The sequence below is a fragment of the Anguilla anguilla genome, chromosome 2 (genome assembly GCF_013347855.1).
Source record: "Anguilla anguilla isolate fAngAng1 chromosome 2, fAngAng1.pri, whole genome shotgun sequence".
Taxonomy (NCBI): Eukaryota; Metazoa; Chordata; class Actinopteri; order Anguilliformes; family Anguillidae; genus Anguilla; species Anguilla anguilla.
In genome coordinates this window covers 34362076-34374475 of record NC_049202.1, presented here as the reverse complement: position 1 = coordinate 34374475, position 12400 = coordinate 34362076, and the positions used below count along the sequence as shown (strand labels likewise).

The window sequence follows — 12400 nt, the reverse complement described above, 5'->3', positions numbered from 1 at the left end:
AGTTGCTCTGGATAAGAGCACCTGCTAAATGTCTGTAATGAATAACTTCTTATGATTGTCTTCTTTTTAGCGTATTCAGTCTTATTAACTATTTAAACAAGAGTGAATTAATATTTGTACAAGTTCTCTTATCTACATAGATGGACAACGCTGGATATAAAAGTCTTGAAATGCCTTGAGCTTTTGATAGTGACACTCTACACCTTGAATAGTGACATCTCTCTGTAACTAACAATTGAAGATATTTTTTGCTTTTTCTAATTCAGGCAAAAATATTCTATGAAATTCTGTCAGAAGATGTTTTATTTATCTTAATACCAAGGTATTGGAGAAATTGTTTCTTTTGTAATCTGCCTAGATGTTTTGTCAGAACTATGCACATTAATTCACTCTTATTTTGATGAATAATTTGACCAAAATGTTCTATGGCTACAAAAATAAAAGGATGATCAATAGTTTCATGGGCTTTATAATAATTTCTAAATTAAATAAATTTGCATCATTATGAATTTAATCTGAGTAGTCGAGGATATCCAGGCCAAGCAAATATTGTCTGAAAAATATGCCTGCCTTTCATGAAACCTGGCTGTAATAGAATTAATTTTTTCCAAACAGATTTTTAATCTATTAGCATGCAAGGCAGCTAATAGTTTTTAATCACAATTGAGCAATGTTATTGGATGCCAATTATTTGAGTAGTGTACAGCTGTATCCAAAATCACTCTCTCCCTCATTCACTCATTTGCAATTCTCTACATAGGAAATACATAATAGGACGCTCCATAGGGAGTAGTATACTGAGATTTCAGACACTTAAGAATCATTGTTGTGCCACCATTGACAGGTGTGTCATCGCATATATATCTCAGGCTAATTTACAGGACATGTCTGTCCTCAAATTTATCCAAATAAACAGTAATGAAACTATATGTTTTATTGTCTTTCTCTGCTCAAAATTTTTCATGAAGGAAGCTGTGTTTTAACTGTAACCAGTCGTGTGTTCATCTCTTCTCGTTTCAATTTGCTGGAGTGCACGAGCAGAGGCGAAGCATTGCATTGTGGTATTTTTTTTTGCATTTTTGTAGTGCTTCATACACTTCATTTTCTGTTACATTGTAGGAATTTTTGAGGGCACTACATTGTGTACAAATTTTACACTCAAATAAAATGGCAGAAAGTGAATATGGTGTACTATATCTCATAAAAAAACACATTTTCAACGTACAAAAATGCCAAGTTACTCACACATACAAGACATACACCGTCTATAACTCATTCATTCAGACTGCCAAAATCCAGGCCTGCCATTAAAAGTATTGATATCCAAATGACGCCAAGTTATGGTACTACAAACAATATAGGCTATCTTGCCTCACCAAAATTAAATAAGATGTGTTCCAAAGCAATGCTACCCAATATTTCCTCAATTCTTTCAAATCACTTTTAAATGTAATGTGTTAATGCGGAGTTGCAGAACGTACATACGTAGTAATTGTTTGTATGTGGCTAGATAGAGAACAGGGCGAGGTAACATGAATGTAGAAACGTGGCGTTTGCTGATAAGAAGGTTTTGTAAGGTAGCCAAGTGAAGAAATATAGTTAGTAGAAATGGCACAGTAGTGAACTGGTGTAACTTTTTAATAAAAGGAATACATTTGCCGCCATGAAATGCATATGGGTGGCCGTGAGTGAGTTTTGGTAAAGCAAATATAAGCGTAAGAAAACATTAGTGTAAAAGAGGAAACTATCTGCCTGAGGGCGAGGCGGGATTCAATCCTTCAACCGGAGGTTTACCAGTCTGTGACTTTATTAGTGCAGCACCGTGACATAGAATGCGTGAAATATCATTAGCATTACATTACATTACATTTATTTGGCAGACGCTTTTATCCAAAGCGACGTACAAAAAGTGCATTTCATGGTCATAGACAACTGCTAAACACAGGTTCAGTAAGGTACAATACTTATTTTGTACAGCTATTTCTAGCCAAGAACACAGTTCATACAGTGAACACTATTCTGACCTAACCTCTACAAAGCCAACTAGGCAGAAGAATAAGCTACAGTATTAGGACAAATACAAATGACCAAAAAGTGCTGGGATGGGGCAACATGTAACAAGTGTTATGAAAAGGGGGGGGGGGGTTTAAAAGAGTGAAATATACAGCGTGGTGGTGGTTAGTCTAGGTATAGTTTGAAGAGATGAGGCCACGGCAGAAGATGGGTAGTGAGGGGGAGGTTCGGAGAGGGACGGGGAGTTCGTTCCACCACTGGGGAGCTAGGGTGGAGAAGCTCTGTGATCCCTTTGGGCGGGTGGGAGGGGTTGCAAGGTGGGAGGGGTTACAAGGTTACAAGGTTAGCAAACCTGTCCGTGGTTTTAAAGAAGAACAGAGGCCAGTAAGCGCAGAAGAACTCCCGTTGAATCCATGTGGCTTTGCAATATTGTAGCCGGTTAATAATTGAATGTGTAGACGGTATGTCATAATGCAGTTCAGTTCGGTAAACGTTCGGTGAACGGCGGGTAGATATGGTGCAAAAGCAATAATTGAGAAGTAGTAGACAATTATTAGTGAGGGTAAAAGCAGGTTAAAGAAACATGTTTTTAGCTGGGTTTGAACCTAAGACCCCATGTTCCCAAGACTGTAACCTTGCCCACTAGACCACAGGCAGGCTAGCTGTTTGAACTGAAAATGTTTCACAGTAAAAAGGTATGGGTATTTTGTGTGTGTATGTGAATTTTTGATTGGGTCGTGTAGGTGAAGATTTGGCTGGTGTCGGTAAAATGTCCAATGGGGAGACATGTTGTTAGTGGGATAGGCGGCAGGAAAAATAAGAATTAGAAGAAGAAGACTGAGAAGAAGAAGAAGAAGAAGAAGGAGAAAACGCAAAATCCCCTTAGTTTGGGGCTTTATTGTGTGGACATGTGAAGTTGTTTATGAAATCTGTCTGTTGAAATGGGGTCAGAATGTACAGAATTTAATGTTTTTAAGGGCTGAGTGTCTGTGGCTGTTGTGGTTATTTCTGTGGGGAACCCTGAAAAGTGCCAAACTCTCGGTGCTGTATAGGTATATATATGGGGCATGCCCCCGCCAAGGCGTAACTTGGCGGGATGGCATACCTGCCATCCCAATAGTGAATATGTGATTTCAGACATAGCCTATGTCTTTGTTAGGCTTTGGTGATAATCAGTAATTATTTACCTAATTATAATTAGATGATAAGTCCCTGATTCTTAGATTCAGCTAGTTCACCATTTAGTAAATATTCCTCAAATAAGGCTAAAATGTATTCATATCATCCAAAAATGTCCTAATAAAGTCCCATTCGTCAGACAATCTGTTCCAGGGCTACTATTTAGGGGAGTTCTTTTTATAACATCATTCAAATCTTCTAAAGGAATTAGAATCACACAGAAATTATTACTATTTTCGCTCGTTTTTGTATTAGTTCTCCCTGTCACCAGAGATTGTTTGATGCTAAAACTGCCTCTGATGACACGAGTAGGCTATGTTAGTAGTAATAAAAAGGAGCGACACAACCACAGGACACAACGTGCATTGTCAATGAACAACGCCCTTTCGTCGTCCAAGTGACGTTATCGCGTAGGTTTACGTAAGGCTAGCGCTCCGGTTTCCTGGCGGAGAAGATGGCGGCTCCTGGACCGGGGGAGTATTTTAACGTCGGGAGCCATGTCTCCTGCCTCACCTGCTTGGGGCAGCGTTTGCAAGGAGAAGTCGTGGCCTTCGACTACCCGTCCAAGATGTTGACTTTGAGTATCCTTTCACTTTTTCGTCGTGCCGTTGAATCGTTGGCTTCTTGGCTGTGAGAGGCCTGCAGGGTAACCGGCCAAACTTGCCAAATAGTGATCCGCGCAGGCGTAGTCTGAAGAGTAGCAACCGAAGTGCCAATCTGAGTACCCATCATAGGGTGGCTTTACTCGATTATTTCGCTTTTACTGTCAGTTACCGGTGTCTTTTCGGAATTACACGTCTGGTCAATGGGCGAGTATTGAGATATGGGCCTGTTTTTTGACCCTCGTGTGTTATGATGGAACATGCACTGTAGCCACTCTTTGGCTTGGTTGGGATCACTATCTGGCAGCTCTAAAGGGGCATCATGGCTGATTTTCCTTAAAGCTAACGTTAGCTACTCAGTTTTTAATGTATCCACAAGCTATCATTCAGAGACCATCGCATTGGCTAAGTAGTTAAATGGTAACAGTAGATGCTGCATATCAAAGTATATAGATGGCCCTTGGTCTGACTTTATTTACACGAACGATGGAATGTAATGTCTGCTGACTAGTTGGCTATTTTCCTTATTTGTAGCTGGCTTATTTAACCAGTTTGGCACGTAGCTAACGTTAGCAAGATAGTCAACAAACCTCGCGGTGTTCTTGCTATCATACACATGGTGTAGTTGAAGATGGTTAATGCAGCTGAGTAGGGAGCTAAGTTAATTAATTCGATTGGTTGTTTCGCGGGGTTGTTTAATTCAGATCGCTATAACGTTATGATATGATCATTCACGTTTGTGGCTAAGGTTGGCTAGCTCGCTACCAAAGAAGCCGATTTCGTCCTTCCGGTAACATTAAGATACCTCGATGACTAATTAGCTATAATCAAACAGCTTAGTTGGTGAACGCACAGAACGATGGATGGGAAGGTTTCGTTTTTTTGGGAAAGCTATCGTTTCCTGACGCTGGCTAAGTTGCTCTCTAACACGTTTTCTTTATTCATAATGCAATGACCAGCTAATGTCGCGTAACGTTACATCATATTTTGATTTGTTACGTTAGCTTATAAAGTAGCAAAAGAAAGGTTATCTGGCTCACCAGCGTTGGAAGATTAGCCTAGCTAACTGAATCTTTAACTACTTGTCTAACAAATGAAGCATTATCTGCTACATTGCTTTTGAATTTTGTTGTAATGCTAATTTAAACCTATCTATTGGTCGTGCGACTTGTTGCTGAAATACTGTTCTGAAATCTTGAACGTTAGCTACGTTAACATTTAACATCAGTCAGTGGGAGGGTGGGACTAGTGCCGGAGTCGTTAGTGACTGTTGCTCTGCAGTGCCATTGTGAAGTGCCGTAAAAAAAAGCAGGGAGTTGCAGTAGAAATCTGTTAATAGCGCAAGTGGACCTGTAGGGAAGTTTAGAAATGAAGGGGTTGAATTTCATAAAGGCCACATTCATATTGTTTCGTATGATCACGTCGTTCTGTGTAACATTTGACTGTGTAATATGTATGTTTATTTCATCATATTGGTTCTTTATTTTTTAAAGGCAGGCACTTATGCCTGTATTATTAAAGGTGCTAAGAAAGAGTGCTGTACTGGGAAGCCTATGTCACTGCCTCTAATTTCCTAGGTTGGATTATAAATCCTGCAGCCCCTGGTACACTTCTGTTTTGAGGAGAACATCTTGGACTACTGGTATTTTACATTTTTAAATGTACATTGTCCATAATGTCCAAACACGATTAGTCTAAGGTATAGACTCTGGGCCTCTTCATTTCTGGTGTAAGATGGCCGTGCATGTGAAGCGTGATTTTTCTTGGCAGGTTGAAAGGTATGTCAGGTCTGTAGGAGCACAATGGAGTGTGTGAGTGCCTGGCATGGGACTCTTCAATGGCTGCAATAGGTCATTGCATTCCATGCCACTTGCAGCTTGCTTTAATATGTCTAGTTTACTCACTAAATGGGTTAATATGGGGCTTTAAAACTTGTTAATGTTTTTGAACATTTGATATGGGAGTACTGCATGCGTGTCGGACAGAATTTTGAAGACGTTTAAAGTTCGCAATTTGCCGTGAAGTCTGAAGGTCATCCCTCGTCCCAAGGAGTTACTTATTGTCTCTTGGCCTTCTCAGACCTTGTTCCTCACGCCTCATGTTTTGAATTTGAGTTTTCTTGCGTGATATTTACCGTTTTTTTTGGTCCCTGTTCATTTTGAACATTCCTCAAGGCCACTGGCATTCCGTTTCTGTTGATACTGATTTTCATCGGTGTGACTTTGGAAGGTTGATGCGCGCCTTGGAAGCACTGCGTTGTTTGTTTTCTCTTTAGATTTATTTTAGAATGTGCGAAAGATGATCCACTGACTGGAGTGAACACCCTCCCATGAAAATATCCAGCCAATTTATGCTAGTGCTGCGCCAAGTAGTATCCCTGTCAATTTTACCACCTGTTCTCATGGCCTGGGACTGGTTTGGGGTTGCTAAGTCATAGGGCGTGTGATTGGATAATATCAAGAAACGTAAAGCCTGGTGAACTTCTGTCTCTTTGCTCCATGTGTAAGTTCCTGCTTGATTTGTTTTTATTTGTATTTGTTATCTGAAATTTCAAAAATTCAGGAAACTGTTTTCTAAACCTGCCTTGTGCAATCCCACTGTGGTTGCCTTGGATACTGAAAAGCATGTTCTGGAAGCTCAGTGGTCGGCCATTATTCTGTTTCAATGCTTAACATTGGTGGAATTTTCTTGTAGGTGATGTAGTACCAGGCTGTTTCTCAGTACCTTCGAGGGGCAGGCAGCGGACGGTTAACTGTAGATTATTAGACCAACGAACAGGGTGTCTGTGGACCTGACACAGATTTATAGGAGAGCAACTCCATTACAGACTGCATCAGTATTGCGAATGCATGCCATAGTTTTATTTTTTTCAACTTTGCCCATTTGTTTTTGGATACTTATTGTAGTAGTGTTTTCACATATTTAGGGATACTTTGGAGAGTCAAAGGTGCTTAAATTTTTCAACCCATCCTTGCCTCTGGTTGTGAGTACATTACATGAATGACTAGGGCTCAAAGGGGGGATTTCTCGTATATTTGTAAATGTTCCATGAAAATTTCCATGGGAATTTTGTCTTTGCTGCCTTGGAATTTATTTTTTGTTTTCAAATCCTGTATACTGTACGTGAGCAATATACAGGAGTTCTCAGTTTGAATCTGGACCCCCTTTAAAAAGACGAAGACTAAGACTAATCTTGAAACAATGCATAATCAACAAATGTGTCTTGAGTTCTGATATCTTTGAGCAGTTAGTCGCCCTGTAATAATGACAGAGTATTAATGCACGGGTCATCATTTCATGACATGCACACTGGGAAACTACAGCTTCCAGCCATCTACCTGCAGCTGCTATTTAACTTTAGTAATATGAAGTGACAGCTGCCACCAGGGGCGTCCAGGAGGCCTCTGAGCCTCTGTTGTAATTTTTTTTATTTTTTTTTCCAAATCTGTGCTGTGGCTTGCCTTGACTCCACCCCTCAGAATGTGCTTCCTCCAGTGGTAAGCCAAACCTCAGCGACGTCGTCTTGATTAATTTAGCCTATGTGTCGGAAGTGGAAATAATAAACGACCGCACAGAAACCCCTCCTCCTCTAGCATCACTGAATGTTAGCAAGGTAAGCGAGCTGAATGCCTGGTGGGTGTGGGCGAGTGCTGTGTTCTGTGCTGCATGCGCAGTGTTCTTTGCTACCACTGGGAGGTAGTTACGGATGCGCGTCCCTTTATTCTCATTCCTGCTGCAGCTTGCCACTCGAGCACGGACGGAAAAGGAAGACAAGTTGTCCCAAGCATATGCAATTAGCGCTGGGGTTTCTGTGGAGGGCCAGCAGCTTTTCCAGACTATACACAAAACGTAAGCAAGCAACCGCCTTTTCTAGCTTCTAGTCTGTTTTGTGTTTTGGTTGGTGTGGGCAGTTTTTACGGCATCACTCTGCTTGTTGTGTAGAATCACCTGTTAGCTTTTTTTTTTTTTTTTAACCTTTAGTAGTGTGAAAGGGACTGTTTAAAAGTACATTCACAGAGTGCATTCTTCAGAGTTTGCAGTTTGTAAATGTCAGTGTTCTGTCCAAAGTGCATCAGTGTCTTCTTGCTCTCCAGCATCAAAGACTGTAAATGGCAGGAGAAGAACATAATTGTGATGGATGACGTCGTAATCTCGCCGCCTTACCAGGTCGAGAACTGCAAAGGCAAGGAGGGAAGCGCTTTAAGTCACGTACGCAAAATAGTAAGTATCCGTTATCCTCAGCGTTCAAGTGCATGCATGGTGTGAGGATACAATGCAAAACACATTTATAAAGAGGCTATTTCATTTATTTAATGAAAAGTTACCGAAACCCTATATCACCCTTGTGATGAAGTAATTGCCCCCTTAAACTCAATTACTGGTTGCACCACCTTTAGCAACAATAACTGCAACCAAACGCTTCCCGTAATTTGATATCAAGTCTTTCACATCACTGCAGAGGAAGTTTAGTCCACTCTTCTGTGCAGAACTGCTTCAGACAAATTGGTGGGTTTTCAAACGTGACCTTAGCTGAGGCCTGCAGTGTTTTGGATGTTCTGGGATCTTTTGTGACTTCCTGGATGAGATGTTGCTGCGCCCTTGGGGGAATTTTGGCAGGCCGGCCCCTCCTGGGCAGATTCACCACTGTTCCTAGTGTTGGTGTTCCATTTGGAGGTGATGCCTCTCACTGTGGTTCGGTGGAGTCCCAGCGCCTTAGAATTGGCTTTGTAACCCTTTCCAGACTGATGTATTTCAACAACTTTTTTTCCCTCATCGCTTCTGGAATTAAATTTGATCGTGGCATAGTGTGCTTGTAGAAATTTTGTGGTGTCTGCTTCACTCTGATCACAAGATTCAATATGAGTGAGATTTATATTCAGTAGGGCTGGCTGCGATCAAGCCTGGCTGTGATCAGTGAGATGAAAAATCAGGGAATGTTCAGGGAAGGTCATAAATGGACAAAAGCGTCTTTCACAGCATCAGTGTGAAGTGTAAGTGTATGCTGCCATTGCTAGCTTTGGTTCTTTTAGTGCTAAAGTGAAATCAGTATTTTAAACTTGAATATCACTAGACTGCTGAAGACTGTTTGTATACGTATTATTCTGTATAATCTCTGCAATGTTTTCCATCAATGCAGGAGTCCTGTAATTGTGATTTTGCTGTTGTTAACTTGTCTTTCTTGGTCAGTGTAACCTGGATTGAACTCACCTGGGTTACCAAAATGTTTTTTCACATATAAAAATATTTAGGCTAAATCTAGAGTGAAAATGCACTATAACCTCTATTTTAGCGATTCATATAGCCAGTGGTACCGGAGCAGAAAGGTGGACTTGCGCACATTTTCAAATGGGTATTCAACATTGTGTGTGGCCACCCCAAGGCTGATACTGCACTAAAAGCAGCATGGGGAAATGGCACAGTAACATTCAGTGTGTAAACATGGACGTTATCTTTGGCTTGCGTAACACCAAACAAATGAAAGTGCATTCAAATTCCTTCTAGCTTCATTTGGAAAGAAAAGCGTTGATGCAAATTAACACATTTTCTGTCTATTTAAATGTTCTTTTGCTTTGTTTTCAGAGGTTGAATTAAGTGTGTGAAAGGACATGTGAAACTAAGTTTTAAAGAAGGTTGTACACATGTTGTCTTTTTTTTCTTTCTTTTGAAGTTATTGTACATTAACTGATGTGAATACGATAAACTAAGTTTTGTGAGGCGGGCTTAAAAGAATACGATTGCAGCTATAATGGCTGGCTCTAAATGTACTGTGTTTGGAGATAAGGCCCACCCATATTGCAAGAGTAAATGCATTGTAAGACCATAGTAGGATTAAGATGTGTCCACTTGCTACCACAGTTGTTTCAGTATTCTGGAAATGGCATGATGTGTGAGCAATTTTCACTTTCATAAGTTCATAATAAAGGACAGATCACTCGACTGTTTTTTATGATTTGGCCATTTTTATCTAGCAAACCTTAAAGTATGGACTAACTTTTGCAAATGTTTTCTGATTTTTTTTTTTTTTTTTTTGGTTGGCAAGCAAGTTTTCAGTTTGAGAACAGGAGAACAGTGCTTTGAAGCTTGAGTGTTAAATAGCCTGCATGGAATTAGCACTGCAGTCTTACGACAGAATAAAATTACACCACTAAGAGGTTGTGTTTACCTTTGCATTAACTACATCTCACTGTCTGGCCTGAACAATCACATTTTTGTATACAGGGCATGCAACTTAAAACTTCTCTGTTGACCTTGCAAGTTAGTGTTTATACAGGACATGCAACATTCATTCTGCCCGAACAGTTCCAATGTTTTGCCCACTGTATCAGTGTGAAAGAGTGTGTTTAAATGCATGTTTTCAGCCATGCTTTTTTAATTTTGTTTTTTCTTTCTTTTTTTAACACAAAACATTCACGTACAGCACATGCATAGATGTTTCAAGAAAAGTAAAAGATTCTCAGTAAGGAAATGTTAAATAACAGTGGATGCTTTGCTGTAATTTGCATACAGTAGTACTAAACTCAAATGAATGAACTTGTTTTTTTGTTATAAAGGTAGGAATAATGTTTCACGGGGAGCGAATGTGTTTGTATTTCGCATGTGATGTGTGTTAATTGTCACTGAATTGTAACCTTTTCCCACTTACGCATGGAGCAGTTATCCTTGTTGGGAGCAGTGTACTTATGAAGCTTCAGGTTTTTACAGTCTTCACAGAGCACGTGCAAAAATACACTGCATTGTGACAGTCTTTCTTGAGCACTCTCAGAAATGCTGTGCCATTAAACATTGGGCTTGGTGATGGTCAGCTCAGCTCAGCTCTATATGAATTATTAGCTCAAGACAACACTACGCTTGATGTCGCCGCCTCTCTTTTTTCAGTTTGGATTGGGATGGGGGCAAAGATGCTGTGTTCCAAGATCCAATTGGTCTCATCTCTTCAGCTCTACTCTGCACGCTTATGGCAGCCATTTTACTGCTGAAGGAAAATATTTTCACTTGGAGGATGTCCAAAAAAGCATAACTGAAATCACATGTCCAGGAAATGTCATTTCAACACAGTTTAAAAACTTTTTACTTTGTACTGCAGATGTCATTTGTGATGAGGTCCACAAAATCAGATTCATGGCTTTCATACTGGTAACCGTTTGAGGAATTTCAGAAGAAATGAACTATTGAAAATATTCCGCAGTCCCAGCTGTTTTTCCAATTTGAAAATGAACTAATTCAACTCAAGACTTAATTAATTGAAATACAATTGAACATCTGCTTACAGCAGTATTGTAAACATTATAAATCGCAAGCAATTGAAAGGGTAAAAACCATCACTTTGCCAGAATTGCTGTGGCTTTGGTGGGTGTTGTGACCACGGTGAAATGACTGGGAACTCCACACCGCTGTCACAGCTACATTAACTAAAGCGTCCATTGACGTGGTCGCACCTTGTCTTGAGAAGCTGACCGGGACTCATGTGCCGTTCTGTCTCCTGTTCTCTCCCCAGGTTGAGAAACATTTTAGAGATGTGGAAAGCCAGAAGTCCGTGCAGCGGTCACAAGCACAGCAAACACAGAAGGACTCCACTTTATCATCTTGAGCCAGTGGTTGGGCTTTGGGGAAGACGACAGAGGCCGTTTATTTCCGCTTCCAGTCGAGGCCAGCATCCCTCACCCTCATGCCTGCGGCAGTGAGGAGAGCTGAGGGCCTTCGGTCTGGGAGACCGAAAACATTTAAAGAAAAAGAAAAAAAAAAGAGGAAAAGGTTAAATTCTCAATTTAGACTTTTTAAAGATAATTTAAAGAAAAAACAACCCCCCACAAAGTTTCCTTGACTAACTTTTCGCCCCCCTCCCCCCCCCCCCAAACCTGCCTTTTTTTTCTCCCTGTCATCCTCCCTTCACCCCTTCTTCCATTCCCTCTGAAAGAGAAAGATAGAGCAGTCAGAACCTTGTTAGCTTTTTCTTTGTTTCCTTTTTGCCGTATCCATGTTCAACAAGTTTCTGCATTTTCTGTATTTTAAAACAAAATGTGACTTAAAATGCCACACTTTAAAAAGGACATTTTCTAAAATAAAAGTAACAAAAATTCTGACTGTAATACTGTAATAGCTTTTTTGCAAAGCTAAAGGCTTTTTTAAAATGATGGTGGGGGAAAAAAAATCCAACTTGTAAAGCGTGTGGTCAAGAAAAGAATTGGAGACAAAATTGCACTTTAAAAGGGAAAATGGGAGGTTTTATTTTATTTCGTTTTTTCAAGTGCGGGGTAAAGAAGTAGAGAGTGTGAATAATCAAGCTTAATTTGCATTTCCTACCCCAGGTAAAAGTCCTTTTGGTAAACATCTCTTTTTAATTGTGTAATTTTGACACTTGTCATTTGACAAATCTTTCTCCCACTATCCCATTTGGCTAGTTAAAAAAAAATGTACTTGATACCTTTGTCAAAAACCTTTGCTGCATGGTCATGATTGCAAAGATGGGGGTAATTTGCTTACCATTTTCAGTGTAGCCAAAAGGTGCAGACTGCGTAGTTTAGTCTTCATTTGGTTTTTCTGTGACCTTAACACTTGTGAGCTACATCTACAAACCCCAAAAGCAACGAGGCACACCATGGCATGAA

General features: G+C 40.2%; 1 protein-coding gene across 1 annotated transcript; it reads left to right on the top strand.

Annotated features, from left to right (window-relative positions):
• Positions 1-3583: 3583 nt before the first annotated feature.
• On the top strand, positions 3584-12195 carry lsm12b (LSM12 homolog b). The gene is made up of 5 exons (XM_035406774.1): positions 3584-3773; positions 7274-7407; positions 7534-7643; positions 7889-8015; positions 11290-12195. Exons 1-5 carry the CDS (start codon positions 3647-3649, stop codon positions 11380-11382), a joined length of 591 nt encoding a protein of 196 aa, XP_035262665.1. The 5' UTR covers positions 3584-3646; the 3' UTR covers positions 11383-12195.
• Positions 12196-12400: the final 205 nt, after the last annotated feature.